This window comes from Elgaria multicarinata, chromosome 6, assembly GCF_023053635.1.
Source record: "Elgaria multicarinata webbii isolate HBS135686 ecotype San Diego chromosome 6, rElgMul1.1.pri, whole genome shotgun sequence".
NCBI classification, from domain to species: Eukaryota; Metazoa; Chordata; class Lepidosauria; order Squamata; family Anguidae; genus Elgaria; species Elgaria multicarinata.
This window is the reverse complement of record NC_086176.1, coordinates 73,240,765-73,267,653: the sequence shown is the minus strand read 5'-3', so window position 1 is coordinate 73,267,653 and position 26,889 is coordinate 73,240,765. Positions and strand designations below refer to the sequence as shown.

Genomic DNA, 26,889 nt, shown 5'->3' with positions numbered 1-26,889 from the left:
ACTGTGCTTCATTAGAATTGTCGGAGTAAAAGAACAGGCTAAATGGAGTTGATTCTCCCATTGGAGGCAGGTTTGTCAAATTAAGCTGGATATATCCCCAGCAGTTTGTTTGTTTTTAAACTTAGACGGTTGCGGCACTGAAAGAATGAATGAGGCCCCATCAGGGCGGGCTACTTGGGATAAGCTACCTTGGCGTGTTTGAATGTCACAACAAGCTACCTTTAACAACACTACTACTACCCAAGAGTTGTCTGGGTGGCTTTTTCAGGAAAGAAATGCACACTTAGCGTTCACATATCACGCTAAGCCATACTGATCCTAACAAGGCTCACAACCCACCATAGCTTACTGTGTTTCATGAACCTAGTCTGTGATTTGTGCTGCAGAGATTTATCTGAATAACATTAATTGCAAGTTATTGGGACTATGCAGACATAGGAAAACCAACTCCCTACACCTTTTGCCTATTGCTGCCAATTCTAGACTATATATCTTTGCATTAGCTTATTTTCTGAATATCTCAACATATGCTGTTCCAAGACCTCCAGACTATTATTAAAATTAAAATTCTGATGTCCTGTTTGTATTTCCAGAAAGCAACCAAACCCTTGGAAGATGGATTAGTTGAAGATGAATTCTCTGTCAGTTTGAAAATGAGCACTTACCTGGTAGCCATCGTTGTTGGAAACCTGGCAAATATAACTACGGAAACAAATGACACTCTGGTATGTGTACTTTTAAGTCTTGCACGTAAACTTGCTATTTCTTTCCTAATATTTTCCTAGAACAGTCTTATGCCGAGCACTTGCTTGTGTGTGTATTGTGGTAAATGGTGTTCACTAATGTGTGTCAGCACACTGTCAGAAGTGGATTGAGGTTTCCTGGCCTGGACCAACCAGAATCAACCAGTTCTACAACTGCTTGTTTTGTCATGTCAAATTATTAAGAGATCTCAAAGTTCAGCTGAGCCAATTAAGACAGACAAAGGTATATTTTCCAGTCTGCCAGAGTTGGAGGAGCATTCACAATACTTTCCCACCAGCTCTGGCATGGAAGAATGGATGCTTTCTCAGTTTGTTTCCATTGGTATAGTCAGGAGCTAACTGTTGACTCAAATATGAAGTTGTTTGGGATGGTTGTGAGCGCTTCAGTTCTTCTGCATCCTATTTTCCTCTCTTGGGAAGGCTGTCTCCAATCCCTCCCACCTCTGAGTAATCCATTTTCATCTGGGAGACCAATAATCTGCCACTCCTGGTTGGGTGGGGTGTTGCCCAACAAGTGCATCAAAATTAAACTGAATGAAGATGTGTTAACACCATAGAAGCTGCTTCTTTGTCATTGGAACTTAAATCATTAGAAATATCATGCTGTGGAAGTTAGCTTGTTTTTTCATTTTGTTATTTGTTGAACAAGTGTCTATAAGAGGCACAAATGCATCTTTAAAATGCCCATCATAGCATGCAGAAATGGGTTTTCTTCGATGTTATATTGGTAAATCTTTAACCATGAGTGTAATTTTCTCATTAAAACATATAGACAAAGAAAACAACTAACTTTCATTGGGGGTGTTCCTTTGATTTATACCTGTCTCTCTTCCTTCCCTGTTATGATAGGTATCCATTTACACTGTGCCACAAAAATCAGGGCAGACTGAATACGCCTTAGACACAGCAGTGAAGCTTCTTGAGTTTTACCAAAAGTATTTTAAAATACGTTACCCTCTTCAAAAATTAGGTGAGAGATTGTACATTCTTTTCTTATAGAACTGTCTAATGTGTTAACAAATCAGCAGGAATCCATTATGAAAGAGATTTTTAGAAATGTTTGAGGAAAGGCAGATTGTATGCAGCTCTTGAACCATTACTTGCTACATGTTGACCTTGTCCAGACCTGCTAAGCCATGATGGTTAAGCATTTTGATTTTAACATTGTGGCTTAGCATGTCATGTGAGCCATTCCTGATCATGGTGGCTGCATAACCATGGTTTAATTACTCACTAACCTTTTGTTGCAAAAGGGTTAGCGGCCTAACCATGGCTTGCCATATTGTCTGAACAGGCCCATTGTCTGCCGGTCAGAGATAATTACATTAAAATACATATCAGAGGGCAGTATCTAACAGGGCTGCTCTGTGCCTCTGCTAGTTCCCACAAAGGGGCTTTTCGCATCTGAAATTAAACCAGAAACAAGCAGAAATGCTAGTTTTTGGATTGGGACAAGTAATCAGCACTCTCTTCTCCGAGGTCCGCTGATCTGACCTGTTGTAGAAACTAGCATTTCTGGTCATTTCAGGTTACGTTTAGAAGCACAAAAGCCCCATTGTGCAAGCGGTGGGGCCTGCTAACGCAGAGGCACAATAGGATACTACCACATGTTTGTGGGCCAGACATTTGCCCTTTTCTAAAAACAATGTTAGGATATATTATTTCAAAATGTAGTGAGACATTGCATAAGCCCTGTTCAAATATTGCATTAGAACACACATACAGTCAATGTGCATGTTTAACTATATATGCATTGAGTTATTTTCACATTGTGTAGTGCAAATGCATCCACATAATATTTGTTTTTGGGGCAGGGTATGTTCATTCTACCTAGCTGCTGATGGTTTATAGCCTAATATTTTCTAGGTGCTTTATACACATTGGAAAACCCAGTCCACAGGCTTGCAATAAAATAAGCCTTCCTGATACCATAGCTGCACTTCTGTGCTACCTGTCTGGGATCTTCTTTTGTAGCCTGGCCTGCCTTCCACTTCCTATTTGTGTCCTTTTTTTCTTCTTCAGGTCATCTCTAAGCTTTTTGTGGAGCCACATTGATTTCTTCTGTTGTCTTCTATCTTTTTTCCTTGTTGGAATTGAATTGTGCCTTTAAGATTTCCTTTTTTAAATACTCCCACCCATCTTGGACTCCTTTTCTCATTAGGGTCACTTGCCATGGGACCTTAAGTATCATAGTTCTGAGTTTATTAAAATCAGCTTTCCTAAAATCCAGAGTACATATATGGCTACACTCATCTTTTGCTTCCTTTAAAATCAAGAATTCAAGTATGACGTAGTCACTTTGCCCCAGAGTTTGCATAACTGCCACTTTATCCACGAAGTCATCCCAATTGGTCAATATCAAGTCCTGTGCTATCCCTGACAAGTGGCCACAGTGTGTATGTTAATCTGCTCCAAGTTCAGTAGGTGGGAGTTCTAGACATCAAGTGAAAAGTCCTCTCAGCTCAGGCAGGGAAGTCGATAGTAATGGTGCAGCTAATACATCAACAGTTTATCTATCATGCTTGTCCAGTATCAAGTACAGACACTTTTCAGATGCCTGGAAAGCACACCTGGAATAAGCTGACTCTACTGATGTCTTAGTAATGCAATATATTGGAATTATATTATGGGTGATAGATGTTGCTGTGTTCAACAGGGGTAAGTGAGAATGGAAAAAGCAGCGGAGGAAACAACATGCACTAAGAGTCTGATTCTTCTTTCCCTTAACTGAATTGTCTAATTCCTCCTCTAATTCATGAGGGAAAAGGTTTGTTAGAAGCTGCTATTAATACCTCCAATATCAGAGGCAGTATTACAAAGGCACCACTCTACATTGCTGCCTGCATGGTTTAGAAGACAGTAATATGCAAATACACATAGTCAATATGTAATTGTATTGCATGATCACAACAAAAATGCATCAACCCTGGATTTATTTGGGCTCTCCATTTATTCTTACAAAGAGTTGTATATGCTTGTAGATTGTACTGTATATTCATGTGATGTATGCATATTTATGCTATGTATCATCTGTGCAAGGCTTTCAAGTACGGGAAATGTATTTGGCAAAATATGTAAATGACCATGTTGGAGTGGTGAGAAATGTATAGTCCAGTTCTTAAAAACTAAATTTCTTGTGTAGAAGAGAATCAGTCCCTGAAACATGAGCTTAAAATTTATTGTATGTGACTTAAGTGTTCAGTAAGCTTCAGTTGGCTTTCTGTAGCTGTTGGGTTATTTTAAAGAATGGTTCCTTGTTCTTTCTTTAGATTTGGTCGCCCTTCCTGACTTTCAGGCTGGAGCTATGGAAAACTGGGGTTTGATCACCTTTCGAGAGACAACACTCCTTCACGATAAAACATCTTCAGCAATGGATAAAAAGAGAGTTACGACTGTCATTGCTCATGAGCTGGCACACCAGGTATGAAGCCTCTCCAGTCTTCTCTGTATTGTATGAATTTCTGTTTTTAAAACATTGCAATTCTGATTCATGCTGTTTACAAGAGAGCCTTGCCTTTTGTCAGTTTGTTATTTCTGTGCTCTCATAAAATCCTGCCAAGTTAATTAGCCAGTGCCTTTGCACCTCTAGCTGGTGGGTTCTTCTGCCCCCACCCTGGCCTCTAGTATGACAGTGCTGTCATGTAATACTGGAACGGTAGTATTTTGACAGCAATGAATTATCATAGTTGAGTCATTCTGCAAATTAGGGCAACAGTAAGGAAGATGGAAAGAAACTGCATTTGACTGCATACTGTTTGTCTTGTACAAGGAGCAGTGGAAAAAGATTATGGGAGATGTTGAAATGCAAAGATGCATCAACTGCTGATGTGCATAGGCTGTACTTACCAAGAGTTGGGGATAATGTGGAATTTCCCCCCCGCATGCATACTGTTACATTTAATTACTACAATTTAAACTGCAGCTTCTCTTCAACCAATAGCTGTGTTTCAAGATAACTGTGCCGCTAGGCCAATTTGTATTAGCATATCCTCAGATAAGGTGGCTTTGAAATGCTTGTTGAATTCAACGTTAATGTGGAGTAAGCTACCAGCACAGGCAAATCTTAAAGATATGGCATGATGTCTAATAAGGAGATTATATGTGTGTTTTGCATTCTTAGTGGTTTGGCAATCTAGTAACTATGGAATGGTGGAATGACCTGTGGCTGAATGAAGGATTTGCCACTTTCATGGAAAACTTTGCCATGAAGGAAATCTTTTCAGATTTATATACGGTAAGTGCCCTTATGGGTGTGTGTGTTTCTGTGTTTAAATCTTTTGATTTGACTGTATTCCACCTTGTTCTCAGAACCTTCAAATGGTTATACTTTTATTTAGTTCATTGTTTAAAGAAGAAACTGATCTATATTCTTAATATTAATAAAATTATTAGCCATGGTGGAGTTCAACGTGTTATGCTAATACCCACTCTTACACTTGCATCTTCACCCCTCCATGGTCCAAACATTTCTCCTTACTTTCATATATCAATCCCACCAATCACTAATACCTACTGGTTCCATGCTCCAAACACATAAGGCAGAAACAATATAATTACATTAAAATGCTGTCTAGAGCTAGGAAAACTGCTCCAGATGGAAGAAAAATGTACCGCTTCTCCCAAAACATACAAAATGGCCTGCACACTTGGGGCAACTGGCATTGCTGGTAAGCAGAAGAAGAGTGGGCCAGTTCTTCTCAACATATTGCATATGGCATCCCTTTTTTTAACAATCAGTTAAGTAAACCACATTCACAGAAGTGCATGTTAACAACTGTCTAAAACAATAAGTTTTGTTGGTAACTGTGCTCTTAAAAAAATGGTTTCTTGGAGATAATGCAACATGTTGATTTACAGTGATAGAATCCTGCAAATTTCTTGTTTAAGTTCAGCTTTATTTTATTTATTTATTTATTTATTTATTGCACTTATATACCGCTTCCATGGGTTTGTCTTGTCAGCTGAAGCAGAAAACATTTAATTTCAGTGGGAAGTTGTATATAAATATCAAAGAGTTGCTTTTATTTCCATAAGTGTTTTCAGCCCTGCACCAAGCAGAAGTAGAATATACACACCTAGTTCTTATCTGGGGTGATTTCTTCAGATGCTGTTTTACACATTTATATTATACTAACAATGCTTTCATTAACAATTTTATTTATTTATTTATTTATTTATTACATTTTTATACCGCCCAATAGCCGAAGCTCTCTGGGCGGTTCACAAAAATTAAAACCACAGTAAAACACCCAACAGTTTAAAACACAATTACGAAATACAGTATAAAAAGCGCAACCAGGATAAAACCACACAGCAAAGTTGGTATAGGATTAAAATACAGAGTTAAAACAGTAAAATTTAAATTTAAGTTAAAATTAAGTGTTAAAATACTGAGTGAATAAAAAGGTCTTCAGCTGGCGACGAAAGCAGTACAGTGTAGGCGCCAAGCGGACCTCTCTGGGGAGCTCGTTCCACAACCGGGGTGCCACAGCGGAGAATTTGCACAGATTGGATGGTTTTCTGAATGAGAAGCATGGCAGAGAATTAATGGCTTCTGTTAAATGAGCACAATAAGATATAATATTGACCGGAATATCACACCAATCTTAAAGGAATTGCGCTGGCTGCCTACACACTTCCGGTCAGAATTCAAAGTGTTGGCAATGACATTTAAAGCTATAAATGGCTTTGGACCTCAGTACTTGAAAGAAAGCTTGTGGCTGCTTGTTTAAATTGTAACTGGAGAGATGATCATGTAGGTGAAGTCATGATGAAGTCATAGTCTGTTCCAGTACTCAAAAAGTATATCCCGGTTATGACTAAGGCTTTGTTTCAGTGTCCTTGTGAAATTAAAAAACAATATCCCTTAGAAATATGAATTCTTAAGTCTCTTTGTGTATATATGTTTCTCTCTCTCTGTGTGTGTATGATGCCTAGCAGAATAAAACTGCTTTAATGTTTACTATTGTTAGAGCAGTGAAAGCAAAGATAGGGAGCACAGCTGGTAGCTTCTGTAATCTCAGCAGGATAAGAAGGCAAATATAACAAAAGCACGGAACTGCATGCCCTGATATAGCTACTGTACCATTCTATGAAAGAGGAACACTTTACGTAGGTAGGCTCTTTTTTTCTTTGCCAGTGAATGGTTCATGCATCTGCTAGCAACTGACCATTTTATCCTCTGAGCCGGATTATTAGTCTTTATGTGGTAATATCAAGTCAGAGCCTCGTGACTGAAACTGCACACACATTGATGCCCTGAAGAAATGGCATTTCACCACTTGGTGGTGCCAGATTGCTTTAGTAAATAAATAAATAAATAACTCTTTCTGTGTGGATGAATAAAAACGTATGCTACTGACCACCTTCCCACTTTCATCACACACCCCATCAATATCTTCTGGAATGTATGGCTGCCTGGGGTTGATCTTGGACAATGTGGTTGGCGTCTGCATCCAATGTTTTTGTCTATGGAATATGCATTTCAGAATGGAGCCTGAAAGTTTTAGTGGTAGCCTGTATGCTGCATAATTGTAAAATGAAAACAGGAAAGACTATGTGTATCTTAGCCTAATTACACAGTCTAAAATTCAAATTGGCAATAACTTGGTTCTTTATTGCTAGCGACCTATTCAGTATTTTGGCACAGTGTTTCAATCTTATGCATCATAACTTGGGAAGCAAGACTTCAGTAGAGAAATCTACAGTGCAATCCTATGTGTGTTTGTTTAGGTGTAAGGCCCATTGTGCTCAAGATTGTAGCTTCAATGAGTAGATATAAGAGGAAAGTATTTCAGTATATGAACAGTTCCTTCCATTGTGACCACCATAAAGGTTTCTTCTATTTGCAAACTCACACTATTTCCACTCTCTTTCTCTACTTTACTAGCTCCATGTTGTAAGCTTCATGCTCCAAAGAATATGTGTGTTGCAGTAATTGGCTGTTAGAGGAGGGAGGTTTGAGTCTCTCTGTCTCTCTCTCTCTCTCTCTCTCTCTGTGTGTGTGTGTGTGTGTGTGTGTGTGTGTGTGTGTGTGAGAGAGAGAGAGAGAGAGAGAGAGAACCACTATTGAAGCCAAGAAATTTATGCCATTTATAGCTACTTCTAATTTAACTGGGAATGCAGATGTTCTTTGGGTGCTCAACACACAAACTACTCTGGGGGTGGGGGGAGTAGGAGTGGAGTCACCTGGAGAAGAACAAGTTGCCACATGCTCCTAGGAAAGCACAAGAGGGCCTCCAAATAACCTGGATTGTCTGGCCATGTTGGGATGTGGCTATGTGATAGCAGATATAAGATATCTGTGCTCAGTGCACATTGTGGATATAGGTTTGCGGCCTCAGATTTTACTACAAACCTGGGTAGGACAATGGGCTCCCTTCCTGAACACTCCTTATAAGTTTATAGGAATTATTAAAAGTGACCATAGTTTGGTTACTCCCCATGAAGTATTAGTATGCCCAGCTTCAGAAATACCATGTATTTTTTTTACTCTGCATGTTATATTACACGAACAGCTTAAATATTCAACCCCACCCACTAATAACTAGAAGGGAATAACTGAAAGAGAGCTTTTTCTCCAGGTCTCAAATATGACACAATACTTACTGATGGGTCACATTCTTCATATTAGTTACTATTCAGGTTAATTAATATTTCTTCCCATTACTCAGGATGACTCTTTTCTAAATCTACAATTTAAGACCATGGAGAAAGATTCCATGGATTCATCTCACCCCATCTCCCTTCCTGTCAAATCATCAGAAGAGATTGAAGAAATGTTTGATGCAGTCTCCTATGTCAAGGTAACTTCAAAAGTGCTGGAAAGTAAAGTCCACATAAATATGCTTCAAATCACATTCTTAGCATGGGCAGCAACAGGTCAGGAGCGAAGGGGAGGAAGTGTTCTTGAGGTGGAATAGATGGAGGTGGTGAGAAGATGATATAATGGAAAACATGCACCCCAATGTGAGCAATTTTTAATCTGAATTTTTAGCAAAACAAAAACTTGGTTTTAAAAATGTTTCTTTCTTCTGGAGTAGTAGTAATAATGGAATCAGTTTTTGCTATTATGCATTTTTACTGAAATGCCAGGTTAAATTGTTCATAACTCCAATGAAAACACAGGTTATATTTGGATGTAACACTAAACCACGATTTAGCATTATGAGGACAAGCCAAGCCTCCTTCTAGGCTCACATGCTTCTCTTCTTCTGGTGCAGCCATAAGGACATTAGAAGATTCTGCTTTAGATTAACTGCAGTATATCATATAATCTGAACATGTTAATCTTAACTTTGATAGTGAAAAAACTACAACCATTTCATAAAATATGGCTTTAAATTGACTTGTTTACTCTACCAATAGCTAAGATTAAGGACAGTTTGTCCAGGTTCAAACGACACTGCAAGCTGCAGTTAATAAACAATAGAAGCAAAGGGTTCCGTACGCCTTGTGGTCATGTCAAAGGAGAAATAGGGAGCACACAAGCCCAGGAGGAGGCTTGGATAATTTTCTTGCTACTAAACTGTGGTTTGGCATTGCATTCGAACCAGGCCATGATAGTTTTAAGTATTTGTAACTACTGTCAAAAGATCAGGAGCACCCCTTGGACTCTTATGCTCAGTCCTGCTTTGTCATTGTCATCCTTGCACCAACACAAATCCCTTTCCTTCACCCTTTTCAGCAATGACGGGTGACATGTTGCATCATTATTAAAGTTAACACTGACCATAGCTTCAAACCAAAATTTGAAAGTTGCTTTGAACTTTATTTTACAGCTAGCTACGATTGGTGTTAACATTATTATTATTATTATTATTATTATTATTATTATTATTATTATTATTATTATATTTATTTGTATCCCGCCTTTTGCCCAATGCTGGGCCTCAAGGCGGCCTTACAAAGTTTAAAATATACATGGGGGGGGGGAGGGAAACAAAACCATAAACAATTAAAAAAAAAATACACAACAAAATTATAAAACATTAACATAGATGGAGGGCTGGATTACTCTCCAAAGGCCTGCTTGAACAAGAAAGTTTTAGCCTGCTTCCGAAAGCCCATCAAGGAGGAGGCCAGCCTAGCTTCCCCAGGAAGAGAGTTCCAGAGCACCGGAGCAGCCACCGAGAAGGCCCTCTCCCATGTTCCCACCAAGCGTGCCTGTGAAGAAGGTGGGACTGAAAGAAGGGCCTCTCCAGAAGATCTCAAAGCACGGGCAGGCTCATAAGGGAGAATACATTCTTTCAAATAACCTGGACCCGAACCATATAGAAGATACTGTAAATACTACACCCTGTTCAGCTCTGAAAATGAAAAGGAGGGAGGTGCTAACCCCATGGGACACTCCTAATACTTCAGCTATGGTTAAAAGTTTGGGATATGTTATGAGTATTTACCGTATTTCTTCGATTCTAAGGCGCCATCGAATCTAAGGCGCACCCAATTTTTAGAGCTCTTACTTTAGGGGAAAAAGTGCGTCTTAGATTAGAGCGAGCTGCTGCCAGGCAGGAAGCCCAAGATCGCTTTTAGGAAGGGAAGGAAAAGACGGGCGGGCGGGGTCACTAACGCTCAGGGGAGGTGGAGACTCCGGGAGACGCAAGGAGGGGCCGTGATCGGAGCAACCAAAGCAGTAGCAGCAGCAGCAGCGCCTGCTGCCTCCTGCCTGCCAATTATTAACCCAGAGCTACCTGGGCCGGCGCGCCGAGTTCCTCTTCTCCCGGCGAGGACATGCTAGGCGGGGCGGAGCAATTCCGAGTCCTAGCTCGGGGCAATGGTACCGCCCCGAAACTCCCGCCTGATCGCTCGACTTTTCCCAGCGCCCAATTTAGGAGAACAGCAGGGAAAGCTCAGGAAGACGGTATCGAGCTTCGAGACAGAGAGAAGTTATTACGGTAACTGCTTCAGATGCATTCCGGATGACGCGCCAAATGAGTAATATCCCGTATTTCTTCGATTCTAAGGCACCATCGAATCTAAGGCGCACCCAATTTTTAGAGCTCTTACTTTAGGGGGAAAAGTGCGTCTTAGAATCGAAGAAATACAGTAGATTTTGGTGATTTCTCTTTCTCTCTTGGTTCTCATAATTATTATTCACTAAAATCACTTTATCTCTTAACTTCAATTCTCTCTTTGAAAAATATATTGTTTTCTTTTAACCCTTTTGATCCAAACAAGGAACACTTCCCTTATTTTTAGTACAGTTGTGGCAAATTGGCTGAAAATTTACTTTCAGCCAGAATAGAGGCATTTCATTTTTCCTAGAGGTGGACTTGTATATATAATGATGGTTCATACTCACCCTTGAGTATTTGTAAACACAGAAAGAAGAGAATCTGTATCTGAGTAGATGATAACTTGAGTTAGATTCACATAAACGTGTAGAAAACAGATGTGTATGAACTGATTTTTTCCTCTTTGCTATTTCCAATCAGCCCCAATCATTTGTGACCAGACCACATCTTGCTCAGATTAGAGGAACGGCTGTGAGCAGCTATTACCCTCACATCTGTTAGCATGGCTGGAGGTGAAGTTTCCTGAATATCCAGAGCTGTAGATATGAGAGGGAGGGGGTCCGTGATGTGGGGACACATTATCCTTCTGCATCTTTAGCTGTGTTATCTTCAGCCATCCCTAGCTAGTCATGATCTCAGGGCCCGGCCTGATTTGCAGACATCTGGAAGCAGCAATAAGCATGCACAAAAGCATGGCCAGGACTGCTTTATAATGCTTCCTACAGCAGCTTCTTCTGCACGGCAAGCCATTACTGTGCCATGGAGCTGTGGCTCAGTAGTAGAGCATCTGCTTCACATGCAGAAGTCCCAGGTTTCATCCCCAGCATCTCCAGGTAGGGCAGGGAAAACTCCTGCTTTAAATTCTGCGGAGCCGCTGCCAGTCAGTGTCGCCAGTACTGGGCTAGATGGACCAATGGTCTGATTCAGTATGAGGCAGTTCTCTGTCTTCCTATGTACCGTGGCTAACCCCATGCGTTTTCTCCATACCCCACTGCACTTTCCTCACTCTCTCCCACCCCTCTGATTGGTAGAGTGGTTAGGGGTTAGAAAATACTCCAGCTTTCATGTGAACACCTTGTCCTATGAAGACAGCTGCAGCAGGGCACAGCTTTAATGCTTCCTTTCATCAACCGTCAAAGCCCTAAAGGTGATGGGACGCACACATACACGACGTTACCATTGGCATGGGTTTGTCTTGTCAGCTGAAGCAGAAAACATTTAATTTCAGTGGGAAGTTGTATATAAATATCAAAGAGTTGCTTTTATTTCCATAAGTGTTTTCAGCCCTGCACCAAGCAGAAGTCGAATATGCACACCTAGTTCTTATCTGGGGTGATTTCTTCAGATGCTGTTTTACACGTTTATATTTATTTATTTACTACATCTGTATCCCATCTTTTTCCCTCCATGGAACCCAAGGCAGCGTACATAATCCTCTCCATTTTATCCTCGCAACAACGACCCTGTGAGGTAGGCTGGGCTGAGAGTCTGTGACTGGCCCAAAGTCACTCAGGGAGCTTCCATAGCCAAGTGGGGACTAGAACCCAGATCTCCTGACTCCCAATCAAACGCTGTAGCTGCTTCACCACACTGGGTCCTATGCATGTAGGACTTTTTCCTGCCTAAACAACTCCCAGCATTCTCCTGACAGCATGGCTGGCTGGGGGTTGTAAGACTTCTTTCTGGCTAAACATGCATAGGTTGCACCCTTAGAATGTTAGTAAGACTGCTGGATGGTTAACAAATATCTAGACGAACATACAGTATTCCAGGATCCTCTGGAATCTTTTGTCACCTCATTTATTTTATTATTTTATTTATTTATTACATTTATATATCACCCCATAGCCGAAACTCTCTGGGTAGTATACAAAGGTTAAAGGTTCTCTTTTACATACACAATACTATTTTGTGAAGGATAGCTTTTGAAAACAGATTCACCAAAGTGTCTTGCCTTGTACATTCTAGCTTCATCCCAAATACATTTACTTCCAAGTTGAATCCTATAGAATTCAATGGGCTTTCTTCCCCCAGAGTACTCCCCCTTTCTTTCTTTTTTTAAAAAAGTGTTTTTTAATAGTTGGCATGCTTCTTTTTTCTTTTTGCAAATTTTGCACTAAAAATATAACTTATTTTTCTCTCTACAGGGAGCTTCTCTCTTGTTGATGTTGCAAAACTATCTCCATAATGATGTTTTTCAAACTGGTATTCATTACTATTTGGATAAACACAGCTATGGGTCGACCCACAGTGATAACTTATGGGATAGCATGAATCAGGTAAACCTCTTGGTCCAAGTGGATGAGAAGAAAAACAAATATATTATTGAGGTTGGCCATGATCAAAACCCATTGTTCTATCAGTGTTGGTCTAATTGGCATAAACCATAGTTATTCTGTTTATTTATTTACAGTATTTGTCTGCCATCTGATAACTGACATTCTCTGGGCAATTAACCATAAAATTTTAAACCATAAAAATTAAAACAGGTAAAAAATATAAAAGAATAAACTGTAAATTAAACAAATAAAACCAGCAGCAGCAACAACACATTAGTTCAGCAGAGCTAAAGGCAGTAGAAGTCTTAAGATTAACACATCCTTGAAAATGAACATCTTCACCTGATGCTGAAAAGATAACAATGTGGTTGTGCTAAGTGAGCTTTTCTGGACTGGACATTCAACAACCAGGATGCACCACCAAAAAGACTGTTTCTAATAGCCACCACTCACATATCATTTAGTGGAGATATCCAGAATACGGCCTCTCAAGATGATCTTAATGTTCAGCTAGGTATATTTGAGAGGAGGGTGATCTTCCATGTAATCTGGCCTGAGCCATTTAGGGAACAATAGTTTGAACTGGGCCTGGATGGCAGCCAGTGGAAATGAAAAACTCCTGGCTTAATATGACTTTGTTGGCCAGTCCAGCTAATTGTCTTGCTGATTTTAGATTAGCTAAAGGTTTGTGGACCATTGCCAAAAGCAGTCCCACATATATAACACATTAGAAAAGTGTGGAGGACTGTAGGAAGGCTATCTTCGTCTTGATAAGGTTGTAGTTGGTATATCAGCCTAATTGCTAAAAGGCAGTCTGTGCCCAAGCCACTTGCACCTTGAATGACAATGCAAGGGTCTAGTCCTTCAGATACTTGGACTCCCATAAGCCCTGACCATTGGTCATAGTGGCTAGGATTGATGGGAGTTGTTCAAATATCAGGCTGTCTACCTATACTTTAGGGGGAGTGGAGCCCTCCAGAACAGGTTGAGCATTGGTCTGTTGGAGAGACAAACCACCTACTAAAACCACTTCTGTCTTATCTAGATTGAGAGTTTATTTGCATGTATTATTATTATTATTATTTATTTATATAGCACCATCAATGTACATGGTGCTGTACAGAGTAAAACAGTAATGCTAAGACACCATGTGTGAATTAATCCACAGGGTTTTTCAGCATATGGTGCCTTCATTTGAATATACAAGCCATGGTGCATGCGTGCTGTGGCTTGCTGTGTCATATGAGCCTGAGCATCATGGGTAACATGAAGGTTATTTAACCCTCACATGCTCCACACTGCACTGGTTTGCATGACATGACAAGCCACAGCATACACTGTTTGCAGCTTGCATATTCAAAAAGGCAGCCACCACAAAGCCCATAGTAGCTTAGCATTAACTCTTGATGTTATCATGTTGACTGAACCCAGTCGGTGTTTCCTTCCATTCCAAAAAGGGAGCCCTCCTGAGGCTTGCTTGCATGCAGTAACAGGACTGCTACTTCTAGCTAGCTTCTATTCAGATGTAAAGACTTACACATAGTTAATATAAGCAGTATGGAAATTGGCAGGTTGAGTTTATCTTAAACTTGGCATTGTCATTCTTCTTTCAAGACTTAGCTCTGGATCCACAAGGTTCTTTATTTAATGAACTAAATTGGAAAGTATTGATGGTGTTTCTTGACACATTTTTACCTAGATATTTTTGTGTGTGTATGTTTGGATTTCTAGATAACAAATGGAACATTAGATGTAAAAAAAATGATGAATACCTGGACTCTCCAGAAAGGATTTCCCTTGGTGACTGTCAAAAAAGAAGGAAAGAGGATACATCTACAGCAGGAGAGATTTGGGCATAATTTGGAATTGGAAAAGCAGACATTACCTTCAAGGTTTATTTATTTTTGTCTTTTTCTTTCATTTAAGTAGTTTAACTATGTTTGCAGAATTTGCTTCAGCTTACGAAGGAGTTTTGGATCCAAGGCTTTCTACTGGGAGCAGATAAATGGATTGAAATGTAGCATAAATATCAAATTACAGAAATTATGTGTGTTGAAACTTAGTCCAAGGCATCTGCTTAGAAACAGGCAGGAAAAGATTGATGTGGTGGAAACTTGGAGGATGGGATCAATTGGTAGCTGATTTATCTTCTTGCTACACTTCAAATCTGTTTTGAATCATCAATTGTGGAGGCAGAAGGTGGGATTTTAAATGGATCAGGCAGAATACACTGTGGAATATGGGGTGGGTCTCTTTGTAGAAGAGACTAGGAGGATTGAAGGGTCAATATTGGTAATGACTTTTGCTCTTTGCAAACTGTTTGCAATTTTTATTTTTACACATGTTAATGGATTGTATCAACTTTTCTTTCCTAATGAAAATATAATCTAATTCACGGCAGTGTATTTCACCTAGGCAATGCCTACAGGCTTGGCTAGACTAAAATCCAGGTAGATTAAATTAGAGAGATGGGGAATTGTATGTTATAAAATAAAAACTGAGTCTTAAATTAGAGCCATTTTGTACATGTCAGATTCCAAAATAAGTACAAATGACATGTGATTTGCCTCCCTGCTTTTTCTCCTGGTATAACTTGAAGTTTGATTTATTATTTATTTATTTGTATACTGCTGAATATAATATATATTATTTATATACTGCTGAATATAAGTTCCCTCAGTGGCTCACAATATTAAAATAGAGCATTGAAAACATTTCTAACTTCAGTAAAAAAAACAAGGGGCAGTAAAATGGAGTGGCATAATTAATTTATGCCAGCAAAAGCCTGGGTAGACAAGTATGTTTTCAAGAGGCATTTAAAAGATGCCACGTTTTCTGCCTCCTGAACTACATGAAGGAGAATAAATTCAAGAATTTTCTTCTCCCATTCTGCAAATACTTGTAGTTGAGAATTGACTGTGTATCTGTGTCTGTCTGTACCATGAAAGCAAGAGCTCCATGTATGTGAATTGGTTTGCGTGGTGATAAGATATGCATTTATACAAAAATATTTTTTTTCTACAAAACTCGTTTTATGGCTATCCCATGAATGGAGGCAAATTGCATGGTGAGCCCACCAGCCATCACCACTATATTGCTGGGGAAAGCCATTCCTAGACTAATCATATGTTTTGGGTTTGTAGCCACAAGAGAATGACACAGTTTACTCTGGAGACAAGGGCTTGGTTTTTATAATTGGTTTTTAAAATTGAACCCTTGATTGAATCTCTTAATATGTATTAAACTATGTTTAATTTGCATAGAAACATAAGACTAACAGCTACTGTTATATTAGATTTGCACATACATTTGCAGAGTTTTACAGACTTACAGTGTAGCCTTTTCCTCTCCTTCCAGTTATCTATGGTCTATACCTCTTTCTTACATCACCAGCAATGGCAGCTCATTCCTTGCTTCTTATACATATTTACTGGAACAAAAAACAGGTATGGTGCTTTTTTGTCTTTTTTGTGTTTTGAAGGCTAGAAAGTGTTGTATTAATGGCTGATTTCAGTTACACTCACATAGATTGGGTTCAGTTGACACATTAATCCATTCCCAGCGCCATTGGGAATGTGGCAAGACCTGGAGCTCAGAATGAGTCCAAGCTTAAAACAAACTTTGTGGGCCCATCGCTAGTCATAGCAGTAGTAGCAGTTGTTTTAAACTAGGTTGTGATGTGGAAACATAAGCTGTTGATCTAAAATCAAGTAATGGGTGCTTTGAAAACTGAAAGAGACTGCTGTGACCCTTTCAGCTTATGCTCGCCTGTTTTGAGAGTAGTTCCATGACTTACTTTGATGTGTAGTCTAAATGTACCTTCTGTTTGCCTGGAGGTACGTTGCTGGACATAGCAGACCTGCTTCATGGTAGAAATGGGAATTGAGTTTGTAATGGATAGCTTTCCGTAACCTGGCTCCTCTAAAATATAAAAAGGATGGGGCAAATAGTGCCAACCACTGAGAGTCAAGTAATTCACTTCTGGACAGATACATTTTTATAATTGAAAACTGGTTTCCAGAGAAGATGAAAGCAGCATGTGTTAAAAATATATACATATGCTACTGCCAAAATCTAGACTGCTGCATAGTTGAGATGTTAAATATGCTAATAAAAAGCAGTAGACCTATTTTAAGGAGAAAGGGCTTAAAATGATGTCTCACACACACACACACACACACACACACACACCATGTTCTAGAAAATGCATGCAACAAGAGTGGGATTTGATAGTCCTGTCAAATGTAGTGCTGCTAGGTAAGCTGACTGTGAAATATATGTTTGTTGTGGGATTAACTTCGAAAAGTTTTTAAATTGTCTGGGATGTCTTTTTGGGTCTCCACCCCACCCCACCCCAATTTTATGTACTGTGAAGTGAAATGCAAGACTCGACTGAGCACATTAAAATGCCAATCAGATGGGCTAAATTCTCTGCAGTTGTGTTGTTTCTGGCCCATGTATCCATTCAGAAAATAAATAAAACTTAGTGAGCCTTTCCTTCTGCTCTGTAAATTGAGTGAAACTTTTGTGATGGGATGTCTCTCCAAGTATTATTAATAGCCTATCAACCTAGTGTTATCTTTGGTAATTGGCTATGTTTGTTGAGACCATGCAATCCTTCACAGTTCACACATACACCTTGGCCATTGGCCATTTTCCCAGTTTTTTCGCACAGGTACTAGGGATGGTTCCAGGTGGCAAGGCAATTGGCATAGATGGCTTGCTACTTTGAAACATGGGCTGTACTGCAGAAAAGGCCATTGTTTGTTCAAGCAATGTTTTCCATGAAGAGTAGATTGTGCACTTGAGTGTTGACCTGGGAGGATGCCAAGTGATCATGGTCTGTGATGCTGAAATGTGTCTTATCTATTATTAAGGAAATTTGACCTTTATTCCTACATTTGTTTTGGGGTCACTTCATTCAGAAGATGCCTGTAGGTGTGGTTCCGATCAGTCCACGAGAAGATGCTTCTTTTGTGTTAAGGGTAATTCATGCACAACTCGGTTGTAAATGTTTCCATTGGCCTCAGGTGGATTCCTAGACAACTGCAGTGGATAGGATTTTTTGCAAGCCAATTGCATCCAAGAGTTCCTCATGTAGCTGTTGGATGCAACAGTTTTGTACTCTGTAGCCATTGGAGTTTCCTGGAGAAAATAGGAAGACAGATGGCTTCTTGAGTGTGGCTAGTAATGAGTTATTTCCCCTATGAACGCTTAAAGGTTGAGCAAGGATTTTGACAATGTAAGCATACTGATACTTCCTTCCTCCTTTTTCTGCCTAGGTGTCATTGAACTTCCAGGTGAAACAGAGTGGGTGAAGTTCAACGTAGATTCAAATGGTTACTATATTGTGCAATATGCTGAAGGTGACTGGACTGCTCTAATTGAACTACTGAAGAAAAAGCCCACTGCTCTGAGCTCCAGAGACAGAGCCAGTCTGATCCATAACATTTTCATTCTGGCAGGGTAATTCTTTAAAGTTAATGCTGAACTCTTGTTTATTCCCATCAAAGCCTTAAAACAAAACTCTAGGACACAAGGGAGAACAGAGCACACATTTAAGCTGGATGATTTGTTAAATAATTGACTTTTATTATTTCAGATGTTCACTTGTCTTGCAGAATAAAACTAAGCAAGTATGAAATTGCAAAAGCTCTAGATTAGAATTGCATTTGATCAGGGAGACAAATGACAGTTTGCAAGCAGCGTGAGAGCAGCATTTTAGCTCAGAGTGGTTCGATTGATCTTTACATCACTTGGGGCTTTGGGAGCTTATCAATATAATACTTCAGTGAATCAAACCTGTCTATTCTAGAACTTTTTCCTTTCAAGTAGCAAATTCAGTAATATGAATAAATAAAGCGAACCCTTTATTGTTGCAAAGCGTGACCAGGCTGGTATGAAAACCTTTGCAAAAAGTACTAAGTATAATCCAAAGTTTATAGCAACATGAAAAAAAATGATCGTGGTGGTAGTTTTCAGAGCAGACTAATTATTTTCTATTATTTCATCATAATATTTCAAAGCAAAACCCTCAACCAAAATGCTTCCCAAAGAATCTCCTGTAGGCAAATTTCATTTATCCATTACTTTTCTTTCCATCTCCCCCTCCTTTTTTTTGGTATAACAGTAGCATATTTCATGCAAATAGGACGGTACCAAAATCAAACAAACGTCTTTTTGTTTTTGTAACCTTTTAAGATCTGTCTGTTTGTTTAATAGGAACTTGTATATGCTACCACAATATTGCACAGTTTAAGGCCTTTTTAGTATTAGGGTTAGTGTTATTGGACAGATTGCTTGACGTTTTCTTGTTTTTGGATTCCCCTCTAGGCTAGGAAAAGAGTCTTTGGCCAAGGCTTTTAATCTGATTGACTATCTAGTAAATGAAAGCAGCACTGCTCCAGTCACACAAGCTTTGTACCAAATGAACCGTATCTTCAGCCTAGTTGAAAAAAGGGCAATGCATGACCTTTCATCCAGACTATTGGTAAGTTCTTGAAAGTAGGTAGGTCATGATCATGAAAGCTAGACAGCTCATACTACGTAATAGCAGTATTCCTTAATCAAATTTGTTTTAATGATGTATCTTCTCTATTTTTGTTTATGAAGTGTTGTGTGTGTAATGATACCTAACTTAATTTATAGGCCATGCCACTTAGAAGCATATTGTAGTTTCTCAGGGGATGCAAAGGGCACCTGCTTGTAACTGCATCCCTTGTATCTTGGATGGTTACCCCAGGGAAAATAAAAGAAGTGGCAGATGGCTCCTTGCATGTTGTCAGGGGTCCTCCTAAAATTTGTAATTCATTGTTGTCTGTTTTAGTTATATGGTGAAGAAGGATACTGCCTATAAAAGCTTATTCCCAGCAAACCAATTAGTATCTGAGGCGCCCCAGCATTTTTGAGCACATTTAGTTTCAAGTCATATAATCATCCCAGAGGTCCACAAGAAATTGTGAATACAAACCCTCTCTCAAACTGAGGAATTCACATCTCTAGCCAGTCTCTCTCACTGTTTAAGCACATGAAAACTCTGCGACTAAAATTTGGGTTGATTTGTTTTTCTTGTTTCTAAAATGGGGCTGTGTTAAAGGTTTCTGGATACTTTTGTGAACAGTCCGGTAATGCCCTCTAATACAATACCAAGACATTTGATATCTCATTTTGACCAGTCAGACCTTTAAAAGCTGCACTTAGGTTCATTTTGGTGCCAGGTGAGATTCAGAAGAAACAAGACAATGAGGAAATACTCTTCAGGCCATTATTCTGGACCCGTAATGGAATTAATGGGGGACCTGCCAGGAATGAAGGATGAGTGGTAGGGTTTTTTGCTCAAATGGGTGCTTTGGAGCTCTTTGGGCTTCATGAACTGCATCCTAGCACAAGGTAATTGTAACAAGATTTAAACTGTTGTTCGTTGGTATCTTTTCCCTTCCGTTTTCTAGCGTAAGATAGACAAACTATTTGGAGACAAGATTGAACAGCAGACCTGGACAAATAATGGAAATTTCTCAGCGCAAGAACTGCAGTCAAGTCTCCTAACATTGGCCTGCTCCCATGATTTGAGAAACTGCATGACAAAAGCATCTAAGCTGTTTAACAAATGGAAGGACTCCAATGAGACAGAAAGGTAAAACATAGAAGTATTCTTTGGTTTGAGCGACCTCTGTACCAGAGCATTAAGAAAATATTTTTTAATTGCTTGGTTACCCCCAGAACATGATGGACGTATTCTCTCTCAATAATAATAATAATAATAATAATAATAACAACAACAACAACAACAACAACAACAACAACAACAACAACAATGATGATGTATTGGTATGTGTGTGGAAATGTTTTGTCTGCTTGCCTTTTCATTGTGTGAGAAACTTTACTGTAGATATGCACTCAGGGTGGTTTGCATGATCATTGCAGACCACGGTGGCTTATTTAGGCAGCCCTTCCATACACTTGCTTGGGGATAAATGCTCCTTGATTCCATTGCAGTCCAACCTGCTGCAAGATGTTGCAACCTGATTAGCTTCAAGAGGATGAGAATTTCACTGGTTGATAAGAGTTCTTGAGCTTTACAGCCATCCTCTTCACCCCCATCTACCAGTGGAGGCTAGTGGCTCTGATTTCGGTGTGGCTTTGGATCCATTCTGGGTTTCTGTCAGAACCGGCCAGAACACTAAAGGAGCTATGCAACATGCTGAACCAACTCCTTTAGAATTCTGGCTGGTCCTGACCGAAACCCAGAATGGTTTCACAGCCCCACCGAAATAGGAGCCTTCACGGCTATTTACCTAGCTTTCCAGCTTCTTCGATGCCGGTAGACACCTTGAGTACTTTATTTACAGCGCTAAGAGTCTTTCCCTAAAATCTGTCTCACAGCTCAATCTTGGTTTTGTTTCTGGCTGAGCACTGTAGCAGAATCGGAGTCCCAGTACAAGGTACTCCTGATTCTTATTTCAGAATGGCGATCTGGCACTGATGCCTCAACAAGAATTAGGGAGAACTTGGCACAGTGGAACTTTCTCAGGGTGGGGAAGGGGCAGCTTTCAGACCACATCTCTTAAAACTAGTGAAGCTGTACCCTGGCTAGAAGCTGTGGTAAGAGAATTCTGTCCTTCCTTTTAGAGACTAGTAGGTTGGAACTGTCTAGCTCTGCTTGACTTGAACTGGTTTACTTGTGCTACAATACTTCAGCAAAGGATGAGATCAGACTGTGCATCAATCCAATACTTGAATTCTTCTTCTCATAGTTACAATTGTTTTCTGTGGCCATCTGAGCTTAATTGTTCATCTTCTTGAACCCTTGCCTGAATACACCTATCAGGTTTGTTGTGAGCATTTGAAAAGCAAGGATGGGTTTGTCTCCCTGTCTGGCGAGTAGCTCCTAATGGCATATAAGAACACAAGAAGTGCCATTCTGGATCAGACCAAGGGTCCATCTAGTCCAGCACTCTGTTCACACAGTGGCCAACCAGCCACCGGCCAGGGATGAACAAGCAGGACATGGTGCAACAGCACCCTCCCACCTGTGTTCCCCAGCAACTGGTGCACACAGGCTTACTGACTCAAATACTGGAGATAGCACACAACCCTCAGGGCTAGTAGCCATTGATAGCCTTCTCCTCCAGGAATTTATCCAACCCCCTTTTAAAGCCATCCAAATTGGTGACCATCACTACCTCTTGTGGTAGTGAGTTCCATAATTTAACTATGCGCTGTGTGAAGAAGTACTTCCTATTATTGGTGGTTGGCACTTACTACCGGTGGCATGCTAAGAACAGCATCTTGTATATGGTTTCAGTTGCTCATGATTGGCTCAGCGTGGGCCCAGAGCCAACCCATGCAGGCTTTTCAGGCAGCAAATGTGCACCGTTATGGAAATGCAAGTCAGTACACTGAATCAGTGTCGGCTTTGGTGTTGTTTTTCTTGTTTTTCATTTTGCTCAATGTGTTGTAACTTTTAGGAGTTTATGTAGTGTTTTGGTTCCTAGTTACGAAGTTTCTGAGATATTTTGCAATGAAGATTTGTGTGTCCTACAAATTACTCTTATCAGGTTAAGGACTCTATTGAGGAGAATTATCGCTCACACTGTTTTAGCGAATGCTTTGATGTGGCTGTTCTTTTTAGATAGTTCTCATAAAGATTTGCTCATGCTCTATGTGTCTTTTTCTCTATAGCCTGCCAACAAATGTTATGAAGATCATCTTCACAGCTGGAGCAAAAACTGAAATTGGCTGGAACTACCTTTTAAGCGTGTATCACACTTCAGTTTCTGAACCAGAAAAGCTCAAAATCCTTGAAGCACTGGCCAGCACAGATGATGTTAGAAAACTGATCTGGTATGAACCACCACCCTCTGTTCCCTCGCAAAAGAAGATCCTAATATTTGCCATCCATTCACTTTTACTTTCCTAGTTATGATCACCTCTGGTTTAATCATTTGTTTACTTCTGATTGTTGCCAATTAATGTCTGTCACTATAAATGGGAGAAGAAAATATGTGAACGTTTAAAATGCCTTCTCTTTTGTCCTTTTACACTATAGAGAGAATTCATACACTGACATTAAGGTTAATGAATGGATGTTTTGCCACAGCAATATCTGAATCTGGGGAAATGCTTTCTCTGTTCTTGTTTATAGACAAATGTTCTCACGTGTTGCTTCAAAACTGAGAGAACAGGTTATATTTTCTCATGCTATGCTTACTTGTAATTAGAAAACCTACAATGAGATAGCCACAAATGAATTTGGGGTTTTTAAAAAATTAAACTTTTAGTCCTCGGTTTCAAAGTAACTAAAGGTAGGCAACCTTAGCTCAAAATATACAAATTCAAGAGCATTTTCAGTTGTAGGGTGGTGATACTTTAGTTTCCTCCTAATCTTAATGAACGGGCAGAAGGTCCTTGCATGTATAAACATACACATTTGTAGGTGATTTGCATTTATTGGCCCCCACTTGTTCCCCACACCCAACCTTTTTATCAAGTCCTCTAAATGTTGACCTGTGAATGGCAATTTATCTAGCACATAGGGCTAATGAGCACTTTTTAAAAGTTATACCTTGTATTCGATACGCAGTCAAGTATTGTAAATAGTTTCTGGATTATTATTGTCTAGTTTAGGTGGCTCATGATGCAGATCTCTGAATATTATGTGTCTGTAAGCTGCCTTTGTCTGTTTTTTTCATAGGTTAATGCAAACAAGCTTAGAAGGAAACATCATCAGATCACAGGATCTCCCAACTGTTATAAAAACAGCCAGTCAGAATTTGCCTGGACACTTACTGGCATGGGACTTTGTCAAAGAGAATTGGAGTCAGCTTATAAAGAAGTAAGGCTTTTCTTAAGTTTTCATAATAAAGTCTGTGTTTCTCTCCCCTTTCTCTCCCCGTCCCTCAAGCTACATAAGTCAGCTGCAGAGATACTCCTGGTACTAGTAAAGTATCCTGTTTAGGTCTTGTGCTAGTTGCTTGGATTGTCCAGCTTGCCCTTTTAGTTCTACAAAATGAACATCTATTCCAGGAAAGGCTTCGGCACTACAGCATGTCCAGTGTGGAGACCTCTGGGTCGCTGAAACTATAGTTAATGCAAAATACGATGACTTGCCCAAAGAATATCACAGTGGTTCTTGAGAGTCTTTAAATCCTTTAGTTTTCCAGGTGCAATTCCCCTGTTTTGGTATGACCTGTAAAACACATGAAGAGGAGTTCTCAGAAGGTTGCTTGATATTCCTTTGCTCTGGAGTTGTGAAAAATACCGAGCATATCCCAGAGGCCCTGTAAAGGCCTATTTGGTATGGTAACAGCCAATTTTGTGTGGTTGGTATTTTATCCATCCAGGATACCCAAATTGATCTTCCCTTTAAAGCGCATTAAATAGTGTAATTTACATGAGCCTTTAAAATAGACCTGGTAATAATTTAATTAAATATGCTTTGAATAAATGCTTTGGTCTTGACTCATTCTCCAACATTTCAGGTTTCACCGTGGATCATACACCATCCAAAGTATTGTGATTTCAACAACTTGTCAGTTCTCAACACAAGAACATCTGCTTGAGGTTTGTTGGATAAGGTGTTGCAGAGAAAAATGTTCACTAACATTATAAGGCATTCATATGCTACAGTAAGCCAGGATTCTAGAGATCTGTGACTTATTGTTTATAAGTTATGTGCTTGAACAAACCATAGCTTTTGACTCTGGCTTGTATGGGGAGAGATAAGCTAGAATCCCTGATTCAGACTTCACAATAAACAAACCAGAGATTGGGCATCTGTAGTTTATTTAGCCATTTGCAGGAGGAGCCAAACGGGAGCAATCTGATAGCATACACCAGCATGCTGCTCATTACTGATGAGCCAGAGTTCTGGAGAATCCTGTCTTATTGTGACATGCAAAGATAGCCAGTATGTGACAGAGGCCAAGATTCTTACTAAATAGTGTTGCACTGTCTACTAGCTTTAACAGATGTGTATTTTTGGTAGACAGTAATGTAGATGATATCGTCTGAAATTTGAGAAACTATTGCTCGTAACTCACTGACTGGATTCACACGACACACTAACCCATCATGGTGACTACCCATGATGAGCTGGGCAGGATCTACACTACTGCTTATACCGGTTTATAATGGTTATGACAAGTTCAGGCCTAGGACACATTACATTTACCATTTTCATAACATTTTAAAAGTGTTATATCCTGCTTGGTGTAGATCGGCCCCTAGTGTGTGGTGCAAACTGAGACAGCTTTCTGTGACATGGGTTAATTTTCTTAAACAACCCACAATAACAAACAATGGGTTTTTCCAGGTGTGTTTTATCCACAATAGGCTTTAGTGTTGTCCAAACCCAGAACACCCAATCAATTGTGGCTGGAGGGCATCAGCAGCAGAAAACCTTCCGCTCTTGCCGAGCGCATCCATGATCGCTCTTTGTAATCACAGCCAAGCCGCTTCCAACTGTCCCTTTCCTTTTGCCAGTGACAGCCCCTCCAACTGTGCTGTTACTAGCCCCCTTTCCTACCTACCTCCCCCCCGGTCTCTGCTCTAACCACGATCCCGGTCACAGCATTTTTTCCTTTTCTTTTTATCAGTGAGCCGCTTTTGTGCTATAGCAATATTGCAGCTCTCCAAAATAGAGAGACTTGACTACAATATTATCCACAGGATTCAAGGGCTTCCCCAAGCCTTGGAGGATGCCTTGCTTTGAATCCCTACTTGACCAAGTCTCCATCAACAGTTTTTTAGGGTGCCCCACATGCTTCCCAATTTTTTTGGTCCCTTGTGCTTTAACTGCTGTTAAAGTGGCAGAGAGCAAAAAATGAGATCTGTGGGGCACCCTGAAAAACTGTTGCTGGGCACTCGGGCAGGTGGGGATTCAAAGCAGGGCACTGCTTTTTTCTAAGAAAGGAAGAGCTCCCTTCAATTTGTAATTATTTTATTTTTTAAAAAATTCTTCTATTGCAGTTCCACTGGAGCAACTGACAGTAGCCAGGGACATTGTATTCCTGTTAAATTCCCCCCCCAATAATAATTATATAATGATAATATTATTATTATTAATAATAATAATAATGGTAGCAGATGGAGAAGAAGGCTATTAATGCCTACTCCACAGGACAGCTATATATTACTGTTCAATATCAGAGGCAGTATGCCTGCCTAAGCCCTGAGATCTGTCAGAGGAGCCCTCCTCCATGCCCCACCAACACAAGATATACACTATGGTGGGACATGGGAGAGGGCTTTCTCTGTTGTGGCACCCTGGCTGTGGAATGCCCTCCCCTTGGAGGCCCAACTGGCACTGGCACTGGCTTCATTTCCGTGCCAGGGTAAGACATGGCTTTTTAACAAAGCCTTTGATGGCTAAATCCATCAGCCTGCAACACTGTCCTGTTTTATTTGGCTTTTACTGTTTTAAAATTGGTTTTAACATATTAATGGTTTAATTTGTTTCAGAACTGTGTATTTATTGTTCTATTTTATATGTATGATTTTATCTGTACGCCGCCCTAAGATCCCTGTGATATAGGACAGGATATAAATATTTTAATAAATAATAAATATCTACACCAGGTGCTGTGGTGTAATAATAGTAATAATAATAGTGAATGGGTGAGAAGGCTGTAAATGGGATGGTAGGCTTTGAAAAGTCCAACCCTAGGGCAAATGACTTGAAACTTGGCATGTATGTCTAGGAAGATAGAAGGAACATGCATGCCAAGTTTCAAGTCATTTGACCAATGTTTGGATACTTTAAATCAAACCACCCCATTAATAGCCTTGTCACCTATCCACTGTTATTTTTGTTATCATCACTAATACTAG

General features: G+C 39.8%; 1 protein-coding gene across 1 annotated transcript in view; it reads left to right on the top strand.

Annotated features, from left to right (window-relative positions):
* Positions 1–26,889, top strand: part of LNPEP (leucyl and cystinyl aminopeptidase) — a 57,638-nt gene that overhangs the window by 22,811 nt on the left and 7,938 nt on the right. Inside the window, exons 4-17 of the mRNA XM_063129572.1 lie at positions 594–725; positions 1,614–1,734; positions 4,034–4,185; positions 4,885–4,998; positions 8,438–8,569; positions 12,928–13,059; positions 14,791–14,951; positions 16,417–16,505; positions 18,342–18,525; positions 19,393–19,549; positions 20,508–20,692; positions 22,741–22,902; positions 23,753–23,893; positions 24,540–24,621. Coding sequence (XP_062985642.1) covers positions 594–725; positions 1,614–1,734; positions 4,034–4,185; positions 4,885–4,998; positions 8,438–8,569; positions 12,928–13,059; positions 14,791–14,951; positions 16,417–16,505; positions 18,342–18,525; positions 19,393–19,549; positions 20,508–20,692; positions 22,741–22,902; positions 23,753–23,893; positions 24,540–24,621 — 1,944 coding nt within the window. The remainder of the gene's footprint in view (positions 1–593; positions 726–1,613; positions 1,735–4,033; positions 4,186–4,884; positions 4,999–8,437; positions 8,570–12,927; positions 13,060–14,790; positions 14,952–16,416; positions 16,506–18,341; positions 18,526–19,392; positions 19,550–20,507; positions 20,693–22,740; positions 22,903–23,752; positions 23,894–24,539; positions 24,622–26,889) is intronic.